Consider the following 15,133-nt stretch of genomic DNA (forward strand, 5'->3'; position numbering starts at 1 on the left):
CCGAGGGGGGAGGGGTGGGAAGGGGAGAAAATGAAATAAAAGATAATTACTGAACACGCCGAAATTGAATGCATCGTTTCTTAATAAATCCAGGCCCGGACTCGGAGCCCTGGCCGCCCTCCCCTTCGCGTCCCCGCCTCCTTCTCTCTCCCCTCCCCCCCAACCGCCCGTCGCATTAGCGGACACTCTATAATAGTGGCATTTATTAAGAGACCTGTTCTCCTCTCGCTGCCCCAGCTTATGAAAATTTGATCATGTCACGCAGAGCCGCATGGCCATTTATTTAGGGCTGGATTTTCTCGCGCACGCTTTCTCCCCCTTATCCTCAGTTCCAGGTTTGGAAGACACTCCTCCCACGCCCACCCCGCCCGGTCCCCTGGACTGGGCAGGTAGGTGTCTGGGGAGACCCCTTGGGGGAGTCTGGACGTTCTGGGCAGGGCACAGAAGGGTGGCGCGAAGAGGCCACTGTGCCTCGAGGCCGGGACCCCGGGCCGCCCGAGCGATTGTGATTAATACCCACAGTAATCATAATCATCATCAATCGTTGACGACTCTGCGCCTACTGGCAGTGGCTCGTGGCTCTGTGGCCTTCCGAAGGGCTGAGGCCGAGCACTTCGCCTCCTGGACCTCTCAGAAGCTAAGGTGGAGGGGGGCTGGAGGGAGAGGGTGTTGGTGGGGTCAGGGGTCGTCAGGTGGTGGGGGATATGCAGCCGCCGCCACCTGATTTTTGTCCCCAGGCCCGCCGCCTGGGCGCCTAGGGTCTGGGTGCTAGAATAACAGTGACATTCTTGGCCCGGACAAAAGCTGACGAGGAGGAAGGCGGAGAGCCGGTACCTGTGCCGGGGGAGCTGTTTTTCAGCTTGGACGTTTGCCTCGACTCTTTCATCCAGGGGAATATCTGTTTGGTGAGGGTGGAGTTGGAGCCGGGACCGCACTTGGGAGGCCCGCTTTTGCTGGGCCCGCCCCCGTTACTGCTGTTGCTAGTGGTACTGGTAGGTGCGGCGCTGGGCGGGGGTGAGCCGGGCGGGGCGGGCAGGGGCTCGGGGGCCAGACCGGGCCTCATGCAGCTGCCGTTGAGCTCCTTGCTCTTGGCATGAGGGGCGGCGTTGCCCAGGGACTGCAGTGAGCACGCTGAGCGCTGGTAGTCGCCCTCCAGGTGCGTGGCGGCCTGGAAGGGGGGTTGCGGGGGGCCGTCGTAGCCGAAGCCATTGCTGCCAGGGTACGAGGAGTAGCCTCCGAAGAGTGCGGCGGCGGTGTTGTCGTAGTAGGTGGCTTTCTGCATTGCTGGGCGAGGCCCGGGCAGTGGGTGGCAACTTGCAAGGGCCTGATACCCTCACGACCGGACATTGGCACCCCTGGGGGTCACGTGGCACGCCGGACCCCCCTCCCCTTTCTGCCCCCCTCCTCCCGGGGTCTGTTCGGAGCAGAGGTTGACCTGCGGGGTGAGAGAAGAGACACAGGGGGAGAAGAGGACTGGGGCTCGAATGAATCCATCTTAGGAACTGAAAAGGGAACTGACATCAATAGGGTTTTCTCATCTCCCCCACCCAACATCTTCACAGCAGATGCTGAGGCCACTTCCTTGATCTGAAATGGATTTTTCGTATTTCAACGCCTTAATTTTAAAAGAACAGCCCACTAATTTTCATTTCCACTTTAAAAATACAGACTCTACTCCTCTGGGAAATGCCTAGGTATAGAATCTTAACTACTGCAAGGGCCATTGCTTCTCTCTTGCCTGCTGACCTCTCCTTTTCCCTCTCCCACCCCAACTCTGGGATAGGGTGGTGGCGGGGGGCGGGGGGGGGCTAGAAGACTCCAAAATAAAAGCATCATCAACAACCTCCTCTGAGCTGAGAGGCCTCCTGCTTCCTGCCTCCTGCCTTTGCCTCCCTCTAGGTTCCTTTCATCCAAGCAGAGTCTGAGAATCTCTGAAAGAGGCAGGAGGGAGAAGTAAGTCAAGCAGGGAACCTTCTGGTGTGAGGGATTCTCTCCTTCCCCTCCCATCTCTGGAAGACAACAACCTAACCTAGAAACTTCTGGAAGACTTTTGACCTCCAAAACCAGTGGAACTGAGCCTCTTCCACGGCGGCCCTGCTGCAGGTACCACCACCTCTAGTCTGAGTCTTTGCTCAAGTCTGGGACCCCAGAGCCAGAAGCCCCCATGGGGCCCCCAAATGGAACAGGACTGTTTCCCTGGCAGGGCCGGTTGGTGCTGTGACCATTTGGCCCAGGTCTCCCCCACCTTCCATTTTTTTCTTTTTCATCAGACTTAATTTTTTTCCCATCCTTTCCTTGACAGTCTAGTTCCTTGGATTTCTCCAAAAGAAGAAGAAAGAAATTGGATAACTGATGGACTTCTCTACCAAGAGATGGAAAAGTGTTTTCTAACAGAGCAAATTTTTTCCCTAGGAAAAAAGAAACTAAACAAAGCAATCTGAACAATGTTATTCTCTGAATTGGAAATGGGGTGCCCATCTTTACTGAAATTCTCTGAGACCAAAAAAAAAACACAAAAAACAAAAAACACCCCACCTCATTATTTTAATACAGGCTTCTGAGCGTGCCAGAAAAATAAAGGTTCAAGCTGTCACAGGATTTTGTGTATTTCTTCTGAAACTTCTGATTGCATTCCCCCAACACTCCCCATCACTTTTCATAAAAATCTTCAGACTGACCCTCTCTTCTGACATGGGAGTTTGGACTACTTAAATCTCATTCAGCCCAGCTGGTCAACTCCAAAGAAAACTAAAAATAGGAAAATAAAATAAAAGGAGGGCAGGCGAAGGAAATCCCTCCTACACATAAATCCCCTTCTTCCTGGCACAGATTTAGACTCAAAAGGGAGCTGAGTAGTTCCGATTGGTTTCTGGGAAGAATTTGTTTCTGGGACATACACATGGGTCTGCAAAGCAGCAGGTCCTTCCAGGGAGGAGAACTGGAGTTCAATTGACCAGGCTGACCCAATCCCTTTATTATTATTATCATTAGCCTCTGATGATTTAACCAAAATTAGCTTCGGAGCAGCCCTGGCTGAAGGGGGAATTAATTAACAGGCATCAGTTGAGTTTGTTATTAATAGACAGAGAGGAGAATGAACTAAAAACGTTGGAGGGGGTTGGCTGGCGGGGCCCTGGCTTTATTTAGTCTAAATGATCGTTACAGCTGTAATGATGATGACCATGACGATGATGATGATAATAATAATAATAATAAAACAATAATTTGACTAGACGCCTGGGGCCGAAATTCCTGTCGCTCCCCCTGCAATAAACTCGCAAACCATCGCAGGACCGAGGCCAGGCGACTGTGAGAAGCGAGAAGCCAGAGACGTGATAGCAAAGAATGGAGACTCTGCCGGCGGCAAGAAACGGCCCGGAAGGTTTGTGGACGGAGTTAGCCTCCGGCCGCCGCCGCCGCCGCCAAGCTGCCTCGGCCGCGGCTGCCGCGGTGGCTGGCGACCGGCTATGTTGGCCCAAGGAGGCGAACCGAGAGCTTTGGGAACGTGGAAACGGTTCGCGGCAGCAGGTTCCAAGAGCCACCGGGCCGAGGGCCGAGCCCTAGGGCGACAGCAAGTTTGGGAGCTGGAGGTAACCGAATTAAAAGGCGCGTTAGCAACTCCGCACCGGGACTTTGCCAGGCCCGGCTGGGCTGGAGGGCGCAGAGGCCTGGCTGATGGGACAGTGACAAGAGGGAAAGGTGCCGAGGGGATCCGAGATCTGGGGATCCAGGAGAAGGGGGTGGGGAGCAGCCCTACCAAGCCCAACGTGTCTATTTCCCTTGCCTCCATGTTGGAAGAATCCAGGCTCCATATGGCTTCTCAGGAGAGAGGAGGGAGGGAGACGGTGGCTCCCGGCTTCCCCCAGGGTCTCACTGGAGAAGGGCTGTGAGCCACCCCAAGAAACCCACCTTTCCCAGGCCAAACCCCTGAAAGCCGGGGAGAGTCACAATAGCTGGGGAAGCCCCAGGAGAGGGGATAGGCCACCTTCCAGGACTTCAAAAAATCATCATAATCGACAGGAAAAAAATAAAAGAACAAAAAAGGAAGAGAGGAAAAGGTTAGGCTCTTCTTAGCAGCCGGGGGTAACATTCAGCCCTGATCAGGCTGCTGAAAAGAAAAGAGAGGAGAAAAGGAGAGAAGCAGAAAGACAGAGGGAGAGGGAGAGAGAGAGAGAGAGAGAGAGGGAGGGAGGGAGGGAGGGAGAGAGGGAGAGAGAGAGGGAGAGAGAGAGAGTCGCTGCGTGGAAGGAAGCTTAAAGCTTGTGAACTCTTCTTGAACCGAGATTGGAGTCATATGGGCCATAAATCATTGAGACATACTCTCCGCCATTCACAAACTGATAGCCTATTTCAGTCCAGCTTACCTTAGCCACCGACGAGGGGAGAACAGGCAGACATAATATATATTCACATCGAGCCCCAGCGCGAGCGGCAGGCGAGAAATCTCCCCTCCTTGAAGGCAAAGGAAAAAAAGACCACTGTTTAAAGCTGCGTCGCCCCCCCCCCCCCCAATAGCCACCCCGGCTGGGGAGCCCGAGGGGCAGACCGGCCGGAGGAGCCGCGCGGCGTCCGCTTCAATTCACTCGGCTTAGGAGCGGGGGGTGCGCAGGAGGGAGGGGGGTGGGGGAGCGGGGGAAAAAAATAGAAGAAGACCGAAAGGTGCTCGGGCGGCTCAGCTCGCCGAGAATCCAGCTCCGGGCTCCCGGCTCGGCCAAGCCGCCACAGTGTGGTTGCCCTATAAGACTGGTACGCCCTACTCTCCGTAACAATGGCCTCTGCTTTTGCACAGGGAAAAAAAAAACCACACAGACACACACACACACTCACTCACACACACACAAGCTCACACCCCCCCCCACCTCTCCCCCTTTAGCAAGCCTAGATGCCTGATAAGGAAGGAAGGTGACGGTGGTGATGGGGGAGGGGGGATTTTGAATCGGCCCCCCCCCCCCCAGTTTAAAAAAAAAAAAGAGTGAGGAAGGAAAGAAGGTAGAGGTTTTGAGTTTTGTTTTGGTTTTTGAAGGGCAGGTAAAATATTTTTAAGTTCAGATTTGGGCAGGGGAAGAAGAGGAGCGCAAAAAGACGAGGGAAAGCCCTTGGAGTTCAACAGCTCCCCCCCCCCCCCCCGCCCCCACTAATCTAACTGGAGAAGTAGCTGGGGACGGGGAGGCCTAATCAAAGGCCCCGGCCAGGCCCGGGGTGGAGGTGGGGGTTGCCGGGTGCCCCTCGGCATTCATTTGCAGTGGGAACACTAGGACTTTTTTTTTTTTTTTTTTAAGTAGTTTCACTCCTGAGGGACTGACGGCTGGGTCTCCCGCCCTCCCTCTCTGGCTCGCTTCTTCTGAACCGTCCAGGCTCTGTTTCTTCTCTCCCTACACCCTCTCTATTCCTCCCTCCTCCCGGCAAATCTCCCGGCCCAATTTCCAACCTGTAGGAGGGGAGTAAGCCGCACCTTTTATTTTGTTTTTGTTTTTTTCCCAGCTTCCCCCCCCCCCCAATTTTTGAGAACAGACAACAAGCGGTGAGTGATTATTTAAAAAATCCAAACCATCTCATTGGGGGAGGAGAGAGAGGAGGGGGTGACAAAAGAAGGACCCTGTGTTTAGCTTGAGTTCCAGACACCGCTGGCAATAAAGAGGCCGTAAGAACTTCACGAAGAAGTTTGTGCTAAGATTCTCACCTCCGGATAGGCAGAAGGGGCTAAGAGGTGATAAGGACATTTGTACTTCTAAGAAGATGAGAAGAACAGCAAACTGGCTTAATTTTAAATGCACTGGCAGAAGAGATGGGGGAGTGTTGTTGTTATTATTACTGCTACTACTACTACGACAAACCTGTTTGTTTCTCTTAGCTCTGCAAGATTTAGGACTCTTGCCACAAGTGAGGAAGACTACAAAATCTCAACTTTTTTTAGGGAGTGTCTGAAAAGGGCAAGGAGGCCTGTAGGAGGAAGGACAGAGGCAAGAATGTAGGTGTCTGCAGATTTGGGGACAGGGTGGGGAAGAGCCATTCCCAGTGGAGGCAAAAGACAAAAAGAACACCAGGACTTTTCCAAAAGCAGGCGGGTTTGCAACTCTGCGGAACTGCTGACTCGGGGCTTAGGGAATAAAATAGAAGGCCGACAGGCGCTCCTTCCTACAAAGGCAGCTTGGAAAACTTCTCTTAACTTCGTGTAGACAGAACCAGCAACTACCTTGTGACCTCTTGGTTAGAATCCTTGGCTTTCACCTTCTCCCATCTGGATGCACCAGGAGAGAAGGGACTGGGAGAACAAAGGTGAGAAATGGTTCCAGCTATTGTCTCCCCTCCAGGAAAGGGTGGCTGTGTCTTGCAAAGCTTCCTTTCCACCCTATAGCTCCCCACTCACAGGCTTGGCTTTGGGCTGAGAAAGGGTCTCATTCTTCACAGGGAGTGGTCCCTGACCTCCTCCAGCCTCCACTTCTTCCAGGCCCACTAAGTCAGGCTCCCTGGGCTGGAGCAGCCAGTTTCCTGGGGCCCCTGCTGAACAAGCGTGGAGGGGGGAAACCCAGGCCTCTGGACCCTCTGGCAAGGAACCTCATGTGGGGCCTCTAACTCTGATGTATGTCCCTAGGATCAGACCGCCTGCCTAGACAGTTGGTGGCTGAGGGAAGCATGGTGGGGAGATGAAGATGGGAGGTGGAAGCCATTTTTCTGAGTGTATTCGTAGTGTCAAGAAAAGAAAATGCCCAAGCCAGACCCCATGCTGGGGCTCAAGCCAGGGCCCTCAGAGAGCAGTTAGGACTGCCTGAGTGTGTGGACCCTGGTTAGAGAACTGCTGCATTTGACTCTCCGCAGCTTTGGGCCTGGTGGGTCAGGGACTCCCCGACAGAGCTTCAGGGAAACAGCGCTTTGGGTCTTTCTGTCCCCCAGATTAAATAGTCAAGGCTATACTCCAGAGCCTCCAGCTCTCCTAACTGTTGCTACCACTGGCTAGGGTCACTGTGAAATTAAGAGAAGAGGAGGACCTTGTCACTTGTGGGACTGCACGGTTTTGCCCCAAGGGATAAAAAGAGAGCCCAGAGAGCACCCTGCTCGCTGCGGGCCTGCAGGAGGCTCAGCCTGCAGCTGAGCTGCTGAGGGTAGAGGAGCTTTCCAGAGACAGTAGTGGACCCCTCCCCTCTCTGAGCCTCAACTCTTGTGGTCCCCTCTGGCTACACAGGGAGGTGGGGTACAGTGGGGTGGAAGCAAAAAGGAAGGCTGAGGGAAAAAAAAAAAAAGCTAACCTGGAGGAAAATTCCAGAGGAAATACACCTCCAAATGTGGTAGGAAATGGAGTGGGGTTTCTGAGATCAGAGCCCATTTGAAATGTGTAGGAGGCAATTCTATTCCAGTTTGGTTTCTTTCTTGCTTTTTTTTTTATTTTTAAATTCCTTTCTGGCCTATTGCCCCTGTTTGGGGCTGGGAGGGTAGGGGTAAAGGGTAGAACCTGCACCCCAGGCCACCCATTTCGTTTTGAGGTGTTGCTGCTGGTTAGGGACCTTCCACACTTCATGGGACAAAGCAGGGGCAATGAGGAGCCTAGGTGGGGACCTGGGGGTGGGAAACACTGGAGGGGTCTGAGGAAAGACTTTGAGGTCTGGAAAAGGAGGAGAGAGGCATTTGTCACCCCGACAGTGAAGTTGTGATTTAAAGGCAGAGTAGAGACCTGGATTTAAGAAGGGAAACTTGGGCAACTTATCATGAGAGAGAGGAATTGAAAAAGACAAACGGAGCGAACGACTAAGACACAGAGACCTTAGTGTAATCTAATAAGGGCAGAAATTAATAATAAAGGTAAAAATGAGAGAAACTGTCCCCCTTCATAGACATCCTTTTCTCCCGGATTCAGCGCCCCCCCCCCCCCCAGCTAGAGCACTTGCTCTGGCACTCCCCTCCCCCACTCCTAATCCGCACCCAGTAAGAGAGGGTCGCTTAAAACCCCTGGAGCAATCACTGGCTGCCCACCCTTCAAGCTTTTTAGGGGGGGATCACCTCTGTTTCCCTCTTTGCCCCAAAAAACCTTCGAAGAGCTAACGAAAATTCTCCTCTCAATAAGGATAACCTCGCTGGCTTCTTTAAAATCGATTTGATTTCTGAAATCAGCCTTGGAACAACCAAGGATCCTGCCCCCTCATCCCGCCCCCAGCCTCAGCCCAACCCCGGGTCAGCCAGCCCCAAATTCACCTGGGCCACAGTGCTCCCTGAAAAGCTGGGCCCTGGGAGTGGGGGAGCAAGGCGTTTAGCATCTCTTTCTTTCTGGTCCGGGTCCCACACTCTTCCAGCTTCACCGCCCAACTTTGTGGCTTTTGCAGTCACAAAAAGTTCTCACACACACCCGAATCCCCATCTCTTTTCAATATTAATAAAGCTTTCGAAGCTTTGTAGATGGTAACTGCTACTGAAGACCGCTCTCGCTATGCGGATCCCCAGCTCCCACCTCGGTAAGATCCCTGAGCAGGAGGCAACAAAGGGGCAGAGGGAAAGAGAAGATTCGGCGCCCAGCTGAGGCCGGTGTAGACTGGGCTCAGTAGAAGCGAGATGGAAAGAAGAAAAAGGCCGCCAAGATTGGAAAAGAAACATCCGAGCTGAACTCTCCTCTCACTCCAGGCGTGGGGGGCTCGAAAAGAAGTTAGGACAAAACAGGGCAGCGGCAAGGGTTTGCAACATCTGCTGCTGGTAGGGGTGGGGGGTGCTCGGCAGTGGCCTCGCCCACGCGCTGAAGAGTGAAGAGGGGTTGGCAGTGCCGAGAGCCAAGTCTGGAGTCGGGGGCAGGCAGCGCCTTGTTGGCGTAGGAACCCATGTAAATCAGGGGTCCTGCCTCATCTGGAAGCTCAGTCACCGGCCTGGCAAACCCCACCCAGGCAAAGGTGGTGGAGACAAAGGTGGGCAGTGTGGGCAAGACCAGAGGGAGAGAAGCAAGCGGGTCTGGGATAGCTTGGGGTGGGGTGGGGTGGGGTGGGGTGGGGGCAGCTGGGGAAGGAAGGGAGATACAGGCCAGAGAGGGACGGGGCCCAGCCCACTGCAAGGGCCTGCACAGGTCTCTCCTGACAGATTGGACGCCTCTCTCCCAGTGACCTCTGCTTAGCAGACAATAACTCACCGGAATAATGACCAATCAGCAGAAGGCCTCCTGAATTGCCTCCAAACATACAACTCCAAAGTCACAATGGGACAGAATCAGAACCCGGGCCTGCTGGCCTTTGGGTTTTTTGTTTTTTTTGTTTTTTCTTTCTCTCTCTCAAAACAGGGTTTGGGGTGAGGCTTTAAGAAGTGGGTTATCTGGTCAGGGACTCTGATTTCCAGAAGCCCAAAGATGAACTGTTTTCCCATCCCTTCCCACTTCCTCCACCACAATTCATATCCCTGGCCATACTTCCCAAGGCAATCTGGAAACCCTTCCTCCTCTGCTAGCCTCCTCATCCCCCTGAGCTTACAAGACCTGTCCCTGTCTCACAACCGTGCAACTCGGAAAAGCCCCTACCTCTTTAGAATTTTCCAGTTAAGACAAGAGATGGGAAAGAAGAGGAGGAAGAGGACAGGGGTCATCCACCTTGCAGGCCTTCCATCCTGGCGGCCCCAGGGGAAGACCTGAGCAAGTGCTCTGATGCCCTGTGTGTGTCCTCTCCCAAGAAGAGGGGACACAAAGCCCCAGGAGGAAGGGTGGGGGTGGTGGCCTGCTGTCACAGAATCTAAAATAAGGAAATCACAATTCAGTCCCTGGGCTGGAGCAGGAGGGATGTGAAAAGTTGCAATGCCAACAAATTCCAGCCTCAGCTCCACGTCTGGCAGGGAAGGTGCCTTGCTGGAGAGGCTGAGACCCTCCTTCCTTAGCTCCCCCTCCAAATGCCAATCCCGGCCCCACCCAGCCAGCTAGCCCCTCCCACCACCTTCCGTCTCTATTATTCTAGGCGGCTTCTCCTCTGTGGAGAGTGACGCCGTGGGGAGGAAGAATGGTCCAGATGCCAATGGATTTCTTCAAGCCTATCTGAGAAACCGTGCCCTTGCTCTGGGCATAGACAAACTCCTTGTATATTGCAAATATGCATGCAGTGACTTTTATACCCGGATGCCCACAGCAGCCCAGGACACAAAAGGGAGCTGTTCCCAAACACTAGAGAGTTGCTCAAGGTCAGAACTGGGGAGAACGCAGGGAGTTTCCTGTCCCACCCAGTGACCCAGCTATTGTCAAAGATAGAGAAACTGAGGCCCAGACCCAGGAAGTCATTTGTCTAAAGTCATACTTGGGGTAAGCTCGGGACTCAAGAGGCTTGGACTCTAAGCAGCCCAGAGTGGCTGTGTGATCTGAAGCAGAGAATTTGGTGGGCTTCAGTTGCCCCTTCTGTAAAGACAGAGCATGTATGTGGAGGGGAGGACCCCAGCTCTTCCCTCTTCCAAGGTCCATTTTGGGGCCGACAGTTTATGCCTCTCTGTATACTGATGTAAAAGTGGGTGACAAGAAGCAGTAATAAACTGAGTTCAGACAATAGTGGGCACCATCTTGGCCAAACGTGAACTAGTTCCTCCTGGGATTTAAATGCTTATACCCCCACTGCTGGGCACCAATTCCACGTCTGGTCCTCCTTGTCCCCACAGAGGCTGGTGCACCAGTTTTTACTGCTTTTCTGTGTCGGGGGTGGGTTATTCTCCACCTTCATCACCAAATCAAAAGTGCTATTTTTGGACACAGCAACCTGAGCAGTAAATAATTAATTTGTGTAATTAGAGGAAGAAGGCTTCAACCTGGCAATTTTTAACCAGGAGTCAATGCACCCATTGTACCAGCCTGGCCTTCTCACCCGACCCCCAACTCTGCCCACACACCTACCAGCTTCCCCAAATGCCTCCCCTTATTTGGGGACCAGCATTCCCATGACTGCCAGCAGGGTTCATGGAGTCAGATTCTGCTCCCTCCCCAACAAAGTTCCATTCTCTGCCTTGCTCCCCTACAGAAATTGGTCTGCCTGCAGCTGCCCCTCACAGCTTGCTTTCTCGACCCCCCAAAGCTGTGCCCGGCTCCAGGTCCAGGCTCTCTGCTCTCAGCACACAAGTAATCCACCTCCCCAGCTCAAGATGCCCCAACAATGCTGCGAGTTTGCATTTCAAGAAACTCCCATTAATATCAATTTACTTCACTGAAACCTCGGGTTCTTCATCAAGTTGATGATTTATGATAAAATCAATTAAATTACAGCCACTTAGGGCCCAGCCGCTTCCTCTCAGATTTCATTGGTGCGGGGCCCAAGTGTCTGGTGGAAAAATGCAAGTTTAGCTGGAGGCGAGGAAAGATAATTCTGCGGCTGAGAAAATTTAATGCAAAACAATTTCCAGGCAAAGCTGGGCGTCTGGACAGAAATGCAAGAGCCACCAGTTGGCCTGCGGAAATAACTATCTGGGGGTCAAAATATTTTTCTCCCTACCCAACCCCCCCCATCATCTTGCATGGCTCCCTTCCTCCGTTTCCTTTGTGCTTGCTCACCCCCTCCCAAAGAGAGACTTTGGGGGAATTTGAGCAGTACCCATGCCAGCCTCAAAACCGCCAAGACCCCTACCATCACAGGCTTTTTTCTCCCCTCCTCTCTTCTCTTCTCCTCTCCTCTCCTCCTCCCCACCCAGCTGTGCTAATTCCCCAGTCTCCCATGGCAAAGTTAAAGGTTCAAAGTGAAGATCAGGCGACGTGGGCAGATGGCACAGAAGGCCAGGGACCAAGCTAACTGGGTGCTGCTGTTTGTGGCTGTGGGAGGAAAGAAAGCACAGGCGGGAACAAGCACGACCCCATGGTGAGGGCACAGGGCAGCAAAGTGTGCGCAGGGCTATCCCATCCAAAAGTACCAGGACCTGAGAACTCCAGGTCCCCCTCCAGCCCTATGTGCTCACTTGTAAAACGATGCTGGACCAGACAAACCCGAACCCAAGCATACAGTATGCAAGTCATCACATACAATAAGCAAAACACACATGTGCGTGTCAGCACACTTTCCTTATACCTCACATCCATCCTGCCCCTGCAAAGGGACAGTTCCCACCATCTCCCCACATCTGGGAAAATAAATACCAGGGGATCAACCTGGCATCGCCTTCCACTCCAAGAAGAGAGGCTTCTCCCGCCACGGCTCTGTTTGGTTTTTGGTTTCCAGAGCAGGCAGGGAGTAAACACAGCTTCTCTGAAGCCATAAATCACCCCCTCTCCTACCTTCTCAGTTTAACACCCGGCCTCAGCGCAACCCCTTGTAGTTCCAGCTTCAAATAACCCGCGAGGTGCTAAAAGGCTCTGGCCATGGTGGCAGCTGGACTGTGGGAGCAGGGCCCAGCAGCCCCCCACCCCCACAGCTGCCCCTCAGGTTTCCCGCACAACCCCGAGCTTCCAACTCTCCCGGAAGACCCTCCCCTGCCTCCCACACCCTTCCTGAGCCCGAGCGCTCCCCAGGCCCTAACCGGTCCTGTCCCCGCACCCACAGCCGCGCGTCCCTCCACGCCGCCCCGCGCGCTCCGCCTCCTCGGCCCCCGCCTCTGTCTTCCACCCTCCGGGTCGGCCTCTTGGGTCTCCCTCCCGACCCCAGGGACAGAGATGGGGGCGTTCAGACACCCTGCTCTCCACCCCGGCCGGCCTGGCGCCCGCTTGGCACCCACACCTACCTGTGCGGCCTCCGCTGGGGCGCGGGCAGCGGCGGGCTGCCGGCCAGGCCCGGGTCCCGGGGCGCATCCCGGTCCCGCCGGCCGGCGCGGGGAGAGGCCCAGACGCCGCTGCCGCCGCTTTGTTCGGCCCTCCAGGCGGCGGCCGGCCGGCCGGCCCGCGTGGGGCTGCGGGAGGCGGGCGGGCCCGGCGCGGAGCGGGGTCGCGGCTTCGCGGCGCGAGCGGGCGGGAGCGGCCGGGCGGGAGGAGCCGCGACTGCCCTGCCGGGGGGCGGCGGGGGGGTGGCCTGCGAGGCGAGGCGCGGGGAGCCGGGGGCGCCATGGCGGAAGGCGGGCGCGCGGCGGCTCTTCAATGTCACCGGCGAAATGGGTTCCATATGTCCAGCCCGGCGGAGGAGGGAGGGGAAGCGAGAGTTCTGGGCAGGACGGGACGGGAGGATGGGGGGCGCGACGGAGGGAGCGAAGTAGCGGCTAGGGGGTGATGGGGCGGGGGCAGCGACTGGAGAGGCGAGCAAGGTTGGCATTTTCCATTTTTCCCTGAAGTTGGCCAAAGCCATTGGGATGGAGGGAACTTTCTTTCCCTGTTTCCTTTTCTTTCCTGCAAGATGGGGGAGGGAGGAGAAGAGTGAGGGTAGCGTCCGCATCCGTTTCTTCAGGCCGGAGGGTCAAGGGAGGAGATGTGGATTGGAGGTGAAAGAGAAAGTTCTCCGGCTGCTGGGAGATCAACTTCTTCTCCCTGTCCCTGAAGAGGGAAAGACACCAAACCCAGAAGGGCCGAGAGAGGCCGAGAGAGGATTCTGGGGGTTCAGGGTGTGAGAGACCGACCCCAACCACCAGTCCGGGCACCCTACTCCAGGGTGGCATTCTGTTTTGAAAGATTACAACCTTGAGGTTTGGGACGGACGATGGTGGTGGGAGAGGAGCGTGAGGTGGCCAAGACATCTTGGCCATTCCTGGACACTTTGGTTCCTACCCCGGCTGCTCCAGGGCCTATTCTAGAGGCAGTTGCTTCTGGGATGGCCTCAGCTCTGAGAGGCCTGTAAGAAAGCAGAGTCTGGAGGCGCTTCTAGACCTTACAGCCCTCTCCTCAATCTGTGCTGCCCCCCCCCCCAGGGGGATGGGCTCTTTCTCTGCATTTCTGTCTCTATATTGCTCTTTTCTCTTCTCCTCTCTTCTCTCTCTGCCTTCCTAACCATTTCTGCGGTCTCTCTCCCTTTCTCGCAGTCTCTTTGTCTTCTCACACTCTGCTTCTCTCTTTGTCTTAAGTGAGTTTGAATTGAGCTTTGATAAGGACTTGGGACATCTTCAGAATCACTTCGGGGCTCACTTCTTAGGCTCCCCTCTGGGCAATGTGGAGCCCTTGGCCTCAGGGCCCTGTCCTCTTCAGGGGAGACCCCCCCCCCTTGTACTATGGAGACATCTTCTTCTACAGAGAAGGGGGCAAAGTGAGTGGTTTCCTTACCACTTCCCTTCTCACTTAACTCTGGCTCTGTGTGTGTGTGTGTGTGTGTGTGTGTGTAGGCATGCGTGCACACACCAAGTTTAAGGGTCCTTCTGCCAGGACAGCCTCTCTGCCCCTCTGACCGCCTGTGTCTCCATCCTCCCTGTCATCCTCTCCATGGGCTCTGCCTTGACTTCCCACTTCAGAAAGGGATCCTGCTGCTTTTCCTCTTTCTGGGGCCCTCTCTTTTTGTTCCAACCTCTCTCTCCTCATCTTTCTATTTAACTCCTCTGGTCACTAAAGCACCGGCAGCTTGTCTTCTTAAAAGTACAAGGGATACACACTATAATTACACAGAGAAAGTGGACCCAAGCAGAGTCCGGGGAGAAGACAAAGTCAGCAGCTTCCCTAAAGGCCCTTCCGTTAGATACCTCTCACCCCGTCTCCTGCACAGCACAAAAGCAAGAGAGATGTGTGTGCAGCACGGGTAAGAATCAAGGTGCTTTGTGGCTAAATGAACCAAATATATATCTTTAAAAACAACAACAACAAGACTTGCTAATTTGGAGGTAGGCCTATGTGCCTGGATGGAGGGTGTCAGGCCTCACATGGGAAGACTCAGCAAGGGACCAGCCACTGACCGAAGATAATGGTGGAGAGGGATGGTTTCTCTGCTTTTGTCTCCTGGGGAAGAGTCTGCGTGTGAGTTGGGGAAAAAGGAAGAGGAGGGGGTACCCCAGGGCCAGAAGAGACAAAGACTTGAAGGGGGCTGAAAGAATGGAGAGGAAAAGCTGGGGTGGGGGAACTCCACGTCATAGGCCAAGACAGCAGGGGGATGGGAGATGGAGAAGGGGGGAGGAGTTGGAAAGACAGGGGCAGGGGCCTGTGAGATTGGCGCCCAGCTCTCCCCACTAGCTCGGACCTGTCCCAAAGAAGAAATCCTTCAGCCTTCTCCTCCAAAACAGGCCAAATTCAGAGGCTACTAACACCCACCATTCTACCCTTCATGCCCCTTTTCCTCTCCAAGGAAGAGTTCAAACCCCACCACCACCACCCCAGGGA

At 54.5% G+C, this 15,133-nt stretch overlaps 1 protein-coding gene and 1 long non-coding RNA gene across 10 annotated transcripts in view; one reads left to right on the forward strand and one right to left on the reverse strand.

The window, feature by feature from the left end:
• Nucleotides 1–15,133, reverse strand: part of HOXB3 (homeobox B3) — a 41,193-nt gene that overhangs the window by 2,384 nt on the left and 23,676 nt on the right. For 4 of the 8 annotated variants that reach the window (XM_047758196.1, XM_047758198.1, XM_047758195.1 and 1 more), the window contains 2 exons: nucleotides 4,365–4,452; nucleotides 835–1,435 (listed from right to left, as the gene is read on the reverse strand). In XM_047758196.1, coding sequence (XP_047614152.1) covers nucleotides 835–1,282 — 448 coding nt within the window. In that variant the 5' untranslated portion in view covers nucleotides 1,283–1,435; nucleotides 4,365–4,452. Of the gene's footprint in view, nucleotides 1–834; nucleotides 1,436–1,843; nucleotides 2,318–2,535; nucleotides 4,128–4,364; nucleotides 4,453–4,546; nucleotides 4,764–12,633; nucleotides 12,705–15,133 lie in introns of those variants that run through there. The other 4 variants (XM_047758200.1, XM_047758199.1, XM_047758203.1 and 1 more) reach the window with 4 other exon arrangements.
• On the forward strand, nucleotides 1,054–2,598 carry LOC125114755 (uncharacterized). 2 transcript variants are annotated; one of them, XR_007131894.1, is made up of 3 exons: nucleotides 1,054–1,156; nucleotides 1,900–2,103; nucleotides 2,303–2,598. It is a non-coding gene; the product is annotated as an uncharacterized LOC125114755 (long non-coding RNA). The 2 variants fall into 2 exon arrangements; XR_007131895.1 differs by lacking the exon at nucleotides 1,054–1,156 and adding an exon at nucleotides 1,298–1,694.

Source organism: Phacochoerus africanus, chromosome 14 (genome assembly GCF_016906955.1).
Source record: "Phacochoerus africanus isolate WHEZ1 chromosome 14, ROS_Pafr_v1, whole genome shotgun sequence".
In the NCBI taxonomy this organism is placed as follows: domain Eukaryota; kingdom Metazoa; phylum Chordata; class Mammalia; order Artiodactyla; family Suidae; genus Phacochoerus; species Phacochoerus africanus.